Source organism: Nannospalax galili, unplaced genomic scaffold, assembly GCF_000622305.1.
Source record: "Nannospalax galili isolate Female #2095 unplaced genomic scaffold, S.galili_v1.0 scaffold901, whole genome shotgun sequence".
NCBI classification, from domain to species: domain Eukaryota; kingdom Metazoa; phylum Chordata; class Mammalia; order Rodentia; family Spalacidae; genus Nannospalax; species Nannospalax galili.
Window position 1 is genome coordinate 1,440,629 of NW_008344555.1, and position 12,025 is coordinate 1,452,653.

Sequence of the window (12,025 nt, forward strand, 5' to 3'; positions counted from 1 at the left end):
CTTTAAGCATCATTCTAAATGACTCTCCATTGTTCATCCACTCTCATCAACATGGATTTCCAACATAAAAAATCTTGGACTTTTTTCAGACAAAGCTTAGTTTCACTTTGGATGCCCATTGCGTTCAACACATACGCTTGGCTTCTCTTTGGTTTTCATAAGTTTTATGTGACATTTTTAGATTATTTCTCTTACTAACTGAATATAATTCTTCAGTGGATTCTTTTTTAAAAAGGAAATTTACATAAATTTTTAGACAAACTGTCAATAAACATCAAGATCATTCCATTACTCCACAGACTTATGTACCCCAAGTTCAAAACATGTCAGTGTACAGGAAAGTGTAGAATGCATCTCCATGACAAAGCAAACTCCCAAAAGGGATGTACTCCCATCCCTGATTGCCAGTAGTATAACAAGTTTTTGCTAGACTGACCTTTGGGGGCCAATTAATGAAGGCTAACATTTCATTTTCTGATTTTTTTTCAAAATACAAAGACAATAAGAAAAAATGCCTAATTTAGAAAGATATTAAGGCAGAGGATTCCCATGACTAGGGCAACAGAAAAATCTCAAGATTTATATTATTGCTGCTCTGTGGTAGTAAGCAATCCCAAAGACACTGCATAATGACCTTACCTTCTCCACTGAGCCAGGAACGAGTCTGTTGATCAGTTTGCACAGTACTACCCCATTTCTCAGCGAGGACTTCAAGAATTCCTCCGGATCACAGATGGTCTTTTTGGGGGAATCTAAAACTCCCAAAGATATAAGCCATGTCACGACTCGCTCTTCTGGGTTCATTACTGAGGATCTTACACACTGAACAGCTCTAGCTCTCCGGGGCAGCTGCGAGGACTAAGCCACATCCGTGATTGCATCTGCTGCTGTCTTCCTTTTTATGAGTTCTCTTCTGGTGCTCGCAGGGCAAAGGTTTAAAGCAACTTTTCTTAGACAACAGTGGAGCATGGGATTTGTAAACCACAGAGATCACATTCAAAGATATGGAAAGGGATTGTAATGAATGTAAAAAATCCTGGATAACACTTAGTTGTTCTTTTTCCAAAAGCTAGAAAACTATGTCATGAGGATTTTTTTTTTTAGTACGAGGAACACAGACACACACACACACACACACACACACACACACACACAACAGTGCAAGAGCTGTAAGGAAAGGAAGTGAGGAGGATGCTGGAGAAGGAGGAACATAAGCAACTATGTGTGGAAATCAGAGTGAGCCAGCATTTCAGGGAACCTTGGAAATGAGATACACATGGAGCCGACTGGGAAAACACTGTCAATGCAGTCTAGCCCCGGTGAAAAATCTGGCTTCTGTCAGGAGGAAGATGCCAACTGGCTCTTAGGTCAGATAGATCTGAGCCTTGTGGGGTGCTGTACTGATACAACAGAGCTCAAAGAGTTTGGTGGGGTGAGAAAATTTCTCCCAGAAATGGCCAGATTTCCTTAGTCTTAAGTAGATAGTGTGTGTCACGATCATTCCTTACAAAACCTGTTGAGTTTCACGGTGACAACATGCAAAGCAAGTGAAGATTGTCCCTGCTGTCAGCCATCGCTGTGTATAAGCAGAAGCTGGAAGAATGGCATTTTACTTTGCAGCCAAAAATCTATGTTTAGGGAAATAGGCTAAGGATAACATCTGACATCCTGTTTACTTGCATTCTTTAGCAATTCTTTTTCTGGACCTGGTTCCACTACACAGTCCAGCTGCAGTATCCTTAGCAAAGGCTCAGACACAGTCACAGAAAATGGGGGAAATATACTTGGAGACAGAGCACTTGAGAACAAAAGAGCACTTGTCTTCTCTGTCTACATTACAGACTAGAAGGTTCATGTTTCCCTATCAAAAAAGGCTCTGCATTCAAAATGTTGATCTGAAAAACAGTAGTCTATACCAAGAGAGGTCAGTTATTCTCAAACATTTTCAGCACTAGTTAAAATAATCATCCTATGGAGAAATTTATAAGGCCAAGTTTAATAGCATAGTTCTATGCAGGGCGTTCGGCATCACTACCTCTCCTCATGCGTAGGAAGCCATCTAGTCAACCATAGCTATTTCCTGCTTAGCCTCACAATCCTCTCCTCCTCCTCTTCTGGTCTCTGCAGGCATTGCATGAACATGGTGCACCTACATACATGCAGGAAAATACTCATACACATAAAATAAGTGTTAAAGAAAAGATTGACATAGGCCACATGAGTGTTGGTACTCAAGGGCCCCTTATTATTGGACATCATCAAGAGGTCACTAAGAGGAATAATGTATTTCTATTGTTTAAAGCAGATACATGGGGCTTGAGAGATGGCTCAGAGGTTTAGAGAACTGGCTGCTCTTGCAGAGGACTCAGGTTCAATGCCCAGCACTCACATGGCAGCTAACAACCATCTGTAACTCCAGTTCCAGCCAGTTCCAGGGACTCTGACGCCCTCTTCTGACCTCCGTGGGCATTGTATGACATGGGTGCACCTACCTACATGCAGGCAGTATACTCATACACATAAAATAAAAATAGTAAATTAAAATATATATATATATAAACCAGATATACATGCAGCCTAATGTGGGGGAAAGAGTGTTACAGGTTGCTAAATGCATTGTTAGGAGAGGAGCATATGCATAGCCCAGGCCAAGTGGAGTCCCAGTTTGCTAAGCTATTCCCTATGCTTTCCTGCCTCATTATTTTCTTGGCGTGGCTTCTTAACGCCATCATTTTGAGATTCATCCATGTTCTTGTGTCTATCTATAGTTCTATAAGAAGAATTTGACCTCCATATGTTTGGCTTGATGTATTTATAAGTAAAATAAATATAGTCAACCAAAATTTTAATTGGCTTTGACCCATGACCAAATCAATGTAATGGAAATAAACCGAGAATCTTTTTGTTGGTAAATTAAATTCCCTAATATGACCTACTTATACATATTTTTACATCATTTAGACGATTTTCACAGTTACTCATCCGAATTTTACTCTATAAGGAAACAAAATCTGGCAGTATTATTGAGGTATCACTTTCATTTGCAGTAAAGAACAAAGCCTGGTTCATTTCAGGAACACAGCCTAGGCCAAAATAGGCTTGTGTCCACTGTCACTTAGATTAAAACCTGCCTCATTTTGTTTTTGTTTGTTTGGTTGGTTGGTTGGTTGGTTTGGTTTGGCTTAGATTGATTTGTTTTTTTGTTTCTGTTTTTGTTTTTGAGACAAAGATTCATTGTGTAGTCATGGCTGGCCTGGAACTCACTAATATAGATGGGGATGGCCTCAAAGTCCTAATGATCTTTCTACCTCAGCCTCCCTAGTGCAAGATTATAGTTGTGCCTCATCATTCCCAGCTTTCTGCGGATTATCATAAGCAGTGAAGGAAACCCATAGAGGCAAAACCACCATGTCAAGGCAAAATAAATAGCTCTGTTAACATGTAGATTTGACAGTTAGACTTGTTACAGTATTATGTTAGGAAAGTGAAGAATTCCAGGGCACTGGCAAGCATCTAGGCGAAATGACTAACCACGGAACCCAGGCTGGCTTGTGAAGCAGCTGAAAACAAGAAAAGAGCTGCTGAACTGAGAAATAAGGTGAGGCAAACACACAATGAGCAAAGCAGCCTTCCCCAAAGGGCACAAGGTAAAGAAGAACAAAAAGCTAGCACCTCTCAGTCTGCGGCACTGAACCCACCTGCTGAAGGTGTTGCCCACCACCTCCTCTCATCCTAATGAATACTTCAGAAGACGAGACTTAGCTTGTTTTTTTAAAAGCACTTGTAGTGTTAATAACCCTGCTAAAAAAAAAAAAACCTCAAAGGAGCTGGACATGGTGGCACATGCTTGTAATCCCAGCACTTGAGAATTGAAGGTACAGGGTGCAGATGAGGAGTTCAAAGTCATCTTTGGATGCATAGCATGGTTGAGGCCAGCATGGGTTATGTGAACCCTGTCTTTAAAAACAACAACAAAAGGATAAACCCCTTCAAAGGCTTTGATTGCCCAAAGCAGGGATTGAAAAACAAGAATGTGTATCATGGTAACCTCCTGGTTGCAACAGAGAAAAAGGAATGAGAAAGTGGAATTTCAGCTAAAATAGGTAGCATTTTATTAAAAATCAAAAGATCTACAAGAAGTGAGGCATTTTGAACATTTGTTAAAGCTGGCTGCTGGGTAAACTGGGACCTGTCATACTATTTTCTCTGCTTTTATGTGTTTGCGATACTCACATATGATTTATTATTTTAATTTCAAATCTGCTACAGCACTTCTTAAAAAGAAGATCTGGTGGAACTATTCCCAGATATTCTAGTTCAGAAGATCTGCAGTGGGATCCTCCACTTGACTTGAATGCAAATAGACCAAGGTTACACTTGAAGAAATAGCTTGGTTTCTAATCTTCTACTCCACTCCAGCCCCTGGCAAAATTTGGTTGATTTAAATATCCACCAGAACAACAATTCAACATCATGTCTACTCAGTCCTCTGACCTCCTAGGACTGTAACTGATGCATTACCTCTCAGATTGCCGTTATGCCTGTTCTCTGAAAATGGACTTGGGTCTTTGAAATAATTTTTGCTTTGCCACCTGGCACAGCACAACATCAAGTTTTATCAGTAAGGGATGGGGCAGAAAACATTGCAGGAAGCCAGGCTTTTACTTCCTGTTTCCTGTGCGCTCATGCTACAGGCTCTTGCTGAGCCCTCAGCTTTCTTCATGCCTACCTTCTGTAGCTCTGGTTTCTCTGATGTACAGTAGGCATCAGTTTTCCTTGACATTACCCTGAGTGGTTCTGTTGCAAAGTGACTCTGGTAAGACACCTCCCATGTGAACTAGTACCCCAAAGGAGTACATATTCAGGACATTGCAGAGGCCAGATGTCCACCAAGTTCCAATAACTCAGTATGGTACAATGTCTCCAACAAGGCCTAGATCTTAGCCATCGATGGAAAGGAGGGTATCACAGTTCTAGGAGCATTAGGTATGGCACATTATTTTTATGGTGCCTACGACTCTATACCATATCTGCTAGTGCTATATTAGTTTAGTTTCCTTTACCTCTTTTTTCTACATTATATAAATTTTATTTTGTTTAGCCAGTCCTTCAACACTTCAGTCTTCTATTACTGTTCTTTTTGGTTATGTTGTTGTTGTTTGTTGTTACTGTTGTTTTAGATAAAGTCTCATTCCGTAGCCCAGGCTAGCTGCAAATTCACTACGTTGCCAGACTGGCCTCAAACACAAAGTAATCTTCTTGTGTCCTGAGTGTTGGGTTCATAGGGGATGCTACCATATCTACCTTTAGTTTATCTTTGTTTTGTTTTTGTTTTGAGGCAAGACCTAATATAGCATAGGCTGGACCTGAACTCTACCTCCTGAGTGCTGAAATTGAAGATGTGCACCACCACACGTGGCTGTTGGCTTTTAATGTTTTGTGTGTGAGGGTATACATGCGTATGCACATGGGTGGACAGGTACACATACCTGTGTATGCACTTGTAGAGACCAGAGGTTGACTTTAAGTATCTTCCTCTATTGCTCTCCACATTATATTTTGAGACAAGATTGCTTACTGAAACTGGAGCTCCTTATTGTGGTTTGACTAGCCAGCCAGTGAGCCCCCAGAATGTGCCTGCCTCTGCTCCCCCAGACATGGGGTTATAGACATACACTATCATCCCTAGCTTTACATTCTGGGAATCTGAATTCAGGTCCTCATGTTTGCACAGCAAGCACTTTACCCACTCAGCCCTGTTTGCTGTTAATTCTTTGTTAAACTTTTACTTTTCAAATTACTGAGAAGTTTCTCCATCCTGATTGAACATAAACTGATACACTCTTTTTTCAAACAACACTTCCTCTCCACTTTAGCAAACCAATTGCAAAGTTACACCCTGTAATTTGTCATCACACAAAATTCTTTGCCTCCTGAATCATGAATTCAAACACAATATTTGTTCACTTATTCCCTGACCTTGAGAGATCTGCAAATCATTGTTTTCCACAGTGATTACATAAATTAACATTCCTACAAACACGGAATGATTTCTTATTGGTCACATTATAGCCAGCACTTGATACCTTTGATTGCCCAATTTTTATTTTTCAGATGTGAAATGTGTATATCTAGAGTGTGTGTATATATGTGTTTATGTGTGGGGGGGCATTTATATATCTCTAGGTGTAGGAAAAGACTTTCTAAATCGTATTTTGTTCTCTCAGGAATTAAAGTCAACAATTGACAAATGAGACCTCATTAAACTAAAAACTTCTGTATAGAAAAGGAAACAACCAATAGAGCAAAGAGGAATCCCAAAAAGTGGGAAAGAATCTTTGCCAGCTATACATCTGGAAGAGGATTAATACATACAAAACGTACAAAATATACAAAGAACACAGAAAACAATCAAGAAAACATATGACCCAATTAAAAAATGTGCTACAGATCTGAACAGAGATTTCTCAAAAGAAGAAATAAAAATGGTTAATAAATTCCTTTAAAAGTGTTCAACATCCTTAGCAATCAAGAAATTGTAAATTAAAACTACTTTAAGATTTCCTCTTACACTTGCCAGAATGGCTAAGATCAATAAACAAATGACAACAAATGCTGGCAAGGATTAAGGGAAAGGGGAAAGCTCATTCTCTGCTGGTGGGATTGTAAACTCGCATAATCACTGTGGAAATCAGTATGGAGGACCTTTAAAAAACTAAAAATATACTTACCATATGATTCTATGCCACTCTTTGGCATAGACCCAAAGGACTCAATATCCTACTACAGAGATTCCTGTACATCCATGTTTGTTGCTGCTCTTTTCAAATAGCTAGGAAATGGAAACAATCTAAACATCCCTCAACTGACAAATGGATAAAAAAAATGCGGTACATTTACAGGATGGAGTTCTACTCAGCAGTAAAGAAAAATGAAATCATGAAATTTGCAGATAAATAAATGGAACTAGAAACTGTTATACCAAGTAAAGAAACCCAGATTCAAAAAAAAATTAAAAACAAGTGACACATGTTCTCTCTTGTTTGTGGATCCCAGCTTCAAATCATTAGATGTGAGTATATATCTTCAGCCAGGAAAATGGAATGTAACCAAGGGGAGAAAGGGGAAGGAGCTTGATAGAGAGGGCCAGTAAGAAACAGGAGTTATCAAGGGGTAAATGGGGAAATAGGGGGTACTTTAACTGGGGAGGGAGGAGGGAGGGTTGGATATACAGGGTCAAAGAGAGGAAAAACAGATAAATAATGCTTAAGTGGTGTGAAATACTAAAGGGAAATGTAGAATTTAACAAGCCTACTGAAAAACACACATATAATATAAATGTGAGTGCATGTGTATAGCTGATGGCTATAGAACAGAAATCACAGTGCCAGGCATGAGAAACCTCCCATTGAGTTGTGGTCAGAGCAGTCCAAGAGACTCCCCAGAATAATGCAGATTATTGCCACGGCCCTTGATTGCCTCCCAGAACTTGAAGGTAAGACCTATTGCTGAAGACAACATACTTTGAACATAGGACTTGGAGCAATTGAGATGGAACTCACCAGGAAGTCTCCTCCATTATTAGCTTTCATAGTATCAGAAGATACTATGCAAGCTGCCAAGGGAAAAAAATCCAATCAATCAGTGATCCTACCCAGCTGTAAAGTCTATGAACCACAACAATGACTGGCCCAGAAAACTATCTGTATTGATGCAATAGTGGCACTTTTATCTTGGGAGTGATCAACATCTGTCTAACTGGACTTAAGGCCCACTCAGTGGGAGGGAATCATGTGTGCTACTGTACCATAGCCAAGTACACATGGCTGGAAAGGATCATAGATCCTAGAGAAAAACCTACTTCTGTCACATCCCTAGACCAACATAATTTCTCACTGTATTCTAAATATGTATCCTTTTATTTACAGACAAGTGTATCTCTCACCACTCATGAAAGAAGTTACTTTTTGCAACAGATGGAGAGTATTACAGACTTCCACAAATGGTAAAATGCAGAAAATAGGTGACTATGAGGTGCCCAGCCCTAAGTGACACACCTACAATGCAACTTCTACATCTAAGGCTCAGGGAACATTGCAGAAGGGAGGAAAAAAATGTAAGAGCCAGAGGGACGAGACACCTGCTGCTAGTTAATGCATTCTAGACAAGATAGGGAAGCTGCACCAATGAAATCTCCACAGTATGGTAGTCTAACACGATCTGCATAATGACAAAACCCATTGACATGCCAAGGTGGATGGGAGGAATATCACAGGATTCCATCTTGAGATGAAGAGCTACAAGTAATCAATGGATGCTGACGAAGGAAGAATCAACTTTCTCCAGGGACTTGGTCCCTGAGATGTTATCTAATCCCAAATGGACAGCCCTAAACACAGGTAGGTACACATGAGCACCACTTAATGTATGCTGCGCATTATATACGTATATTTATATTTATATATGTATGTATATTTAATAATATTAGTCAAAGTAGAAGAGGTCAAGAAATTGAGAGGGAGTAGGAGGACATGGGAGGAGTTGGTAGAGCCTGGGGAGGATGGAAATAATGCAAAAGGTAATACATGTGTGAAATTCTCAAAAAAATTAAAATTAAAAAAAAAATTTATGTATATAGATTTAAGTCTATGAAAAAGATTGATCATTTTAAATATATTTATTGACATATATACTTCTTCTTCTGTGAAATACTTGCTCTTTTCTATTACTCATTTTTTTCTTTTTTCTTTTTTGTCTTTTCTTGAGATAGGGTCTCCCTGTAGCCCCAGCTGGCCTGGCATGGAGATTTGCTTGCCTCTGCCTCCTGAGTGCTGGGATTAAAAGTGTGTGCCAGTATGTCCAGCTATTGTTTCTCATTTTTTCTACTGAGTTTACTATTGGTTTGTGAAAGTTTGTTCTATATAATGTATATTAAGCCCATGTCATCCATATCTGTTTACTAATGTCTTCTTACACTCTTGTTTTTCAGTCTTCAGTGTATTTAAAAGAATGGAATTTATTGTTTTTTTTTTCCTTTGAGATAGCCTCCTGCAGCACAGGCTCAGACTTCCTACGCAGAGAAAGATGACCTTAAATTTCTGATCCTCCTGTCTCCAACTCCCAGTTTATTTGGTGCTAGAGATCAAACTCAGGACTTTGTGCATGCTAGGCAAGCACTATGCTAAGTAAACTACATTCCTGGCCCTTGAGTTTCTTAATTTTAATGAGATACTAATTTATATCAGTCTCATACATAATAAATTCAGCTTCATAGTTATCAGACCCAGGATTCTACTCTTCTGATACATTGTCATCCTCAACGTCCCACCTCAAAGTCAAAATGACAGCTGATATGAATTTGGATTGTTCAGTGGCTTCTTATAGATATCACACTAGTAACACCAACAATAAAACAAAAAATTGATAAATTAGAGTGTGTCCGTGTGTTTATGTGTGTGTGTTTGTGTATATATGTATGTACGTATATATGTATGTATGTACGCATGCATACATGCATATATTGGGGACTGAAGGCCACAGTCTTATGTATAGTAAGCAAATGCCCTAACAATCAGTCATGTCTACAGCCTTACATTTTTTAATTTTAAAACATGGTCTCACTGTGTTACCCAGGCTGCCTGGCCTTGAAATTGCTATATAGCCCACATAGGCTTTGTACCTGCAAACCTGCTTCAGCCTCCTGACCAGCCTAAACTACTAACTTGGACCCCTAGGCCTGGCATAATTGATCTTATTAATTTGTTTTGATTTGGTTTTTTGTTGTTTTTGTTTGTTTGCTTGCTTCTGCATTTTTTTTGTCTTATGTGAGATAGACTCTTGAGTAGCCCAGGCTGGGTTTGATCGAACTTTGATCCTCCTGGCTCTACCTTCCGAGTGCTAGGATTACAAAGTTATTCCACCATACCCCATTTTAATTAGTTTGTTTGCTTATTTGTTTCAAAGAATACCATCAAAGAAATGAAAAGACATTAGTTAAGAAATGTAACCAGCTTAGATGTCCATCAACAGATGAATGGATAAAGAAAATGTGGTACATACACAAAATGGAATTTTATTCAGCCATAAAGAAAAATGAAATCACCAGGCATGGTGACACATGCCTTTAATCCCAGCACTTGGTAAGCAGAGGCAGGTGGATATCTGTGAGTTCAAGGCCAGCCTGGTCTACATAGCGAGTTCCAGGCCAGCTGGGGCTACAGGGAGATCTTGTCTCAAAAAGATGAAAAAAAATGAAATCATGAAATTTGCAGGAAAATAGATACAACTGGACATCATGACAAGCAAAATAAGCTAGACTTACAAAGACAACTTTGCATGTTTTATCGAATATGCAGACTTTAAAGTGAGTGTGTGTGTGTGTGTGTGTGTGTGTGATGTGTGAGAGAGAGAGAGAGAGAGAGAGAGAGAGAGAGAGAGAGAGAGATGAAAATAGAAAGGGGACTGTGAGAGGGAAGGAAGAGATCTTAAAGGAGTAGGAGGAGAAAAAATAATAAAAGATGTGGCATGAAACCAAAGAGGGCACTATTTAGAGGGGAGATAGAGGGCCAGCTAGGGGATGAATTGAAGGATAGGTCAGGGTAGTCCAAGAAGGAAGTAAATACAAACAATGTAAAATGAATTATTTGTATAAAAATGGAATAATGAAATCCATTATTGTGTATGCCTCCTTAAATAAATAGGGCCTAGGGAAGTAACTCAGTTGGTAACAGGCTTGTTGCACAATCATGAAGACCTGAGTTTGAGCTCTAGCAGCCACATAAAAAGTTGTATATGGTGGCACACATTTATAATCCCAGCACTGGAGACGTAGATGCAGGAGGATTTCTTCGACTTGCTGACCAGTTAGCTTAGCCTAATTGGCAAGCCACACAACTATGAGAGACCCTGTCTCAAAAAACAAGATGGATGGCTCCTTAGGAATGACCTCTGGCCTACACACACCCACACTTTTGTGCTCACACAAACATGCAAATATACTCATACAGATGAAAATGCACACATGCAGAGAAAGAAGAGGGAAAGGAAGGGAGGGACGGAGGGAAGGAGGGGGGGAAGAGAGAAGGAATGAATGAAAGAAAAGGAAGGAAGGAAAGAAGGGAGGGAGAAGGAAGAAAAAGAAAAGGAAAAAATGAAAAAAGCTGGGTGTGGTGGTACTTGGCTATAATCCAAGGATTTAGAAAGCTGAGACAAGATAGATCATAAGCTCAGGAGTTCAAGACCAGCCTAGGCAATATAATATCTTATCTCAAAGCACGACCAACCAAACAAAACACCAACCCATAAAGTGAGAGGAAAATATTTACATAATTATAAATAGTGTCTTTATGATAAACGACTTGTATGTCAAATGTATAAAGAATGCATAACTCAATAATTAAAAAGGCAACTACATAGAACTAATTAAACATTTTTCCAAAGACAATATACACATAGCCAATAAGCACATGAAAAGACACTCAACATCATTAGCAATCAGAGAAATGCAAACCAAAACTACAATGGGATTCCACTTCACATTCATTGGGGTGGTTATAATAGAAATGCAGACAGGTATGCCTCCAATCCCAGCACTTGCAAGGTAGAAGCAGAAGGATCAAAATTTGAAGATTCTCCTTAGCTATTGAGTTCAAAGCTAGCCTGTGATACATGAGACAATGTCTTAAAAAAGAATGGGCTAGGTGTGGTGTGATGGCACATGCCTTTAATCCCAGCACTCAGGAGGCAGAAGCAGACAGATCCCTGTGAGAACAAGGCCAATCTGCTCTACATAGGGAATTCTAGGCCAGCTAGGGGTACAAAGAGACATTCACTGTCTCAAAAAATCCAAAACAAAACAAATAAACAAAAAAGAATAAAATACTGATATGTATGTATGTACATATATATATATATATATATATATATTACTGATATATATGGGTAAAGCTTTAAAATAATGTTATATGAAAGAAACTAGACATAAATATCATATACTGTGATTCCATGTGTATGAAATATTGAGAAG

The 12,025-nt window shown here is 39.1% G+C and overlaps 1 protein-coding gene across 1 annotated transcript in view; it reads right to left on the reverse strand.

Moving 5' to 3' along the window:
* Positions 1-906, reverse strand: part of Arhgef6 (Rac/Cdc42 guanine nucleotide exchange factor 6) — a 151,905-nt gene extending 150,999 nt beyond the window's left edge. The window contains exon 1 of the mRNA XM_008840705.2: positions 640-906. Within this exon, the coding sequence (XP_008838927.2) occupies positions 640-804 (165 nt within the window). The 5' untranslated portion in view covers positions 805-906. The remainder of the gene's footprint in view (positions 1-639) is intronic.
* Positions 907-12,025: the final 11,119 nt, after the last annotated feature.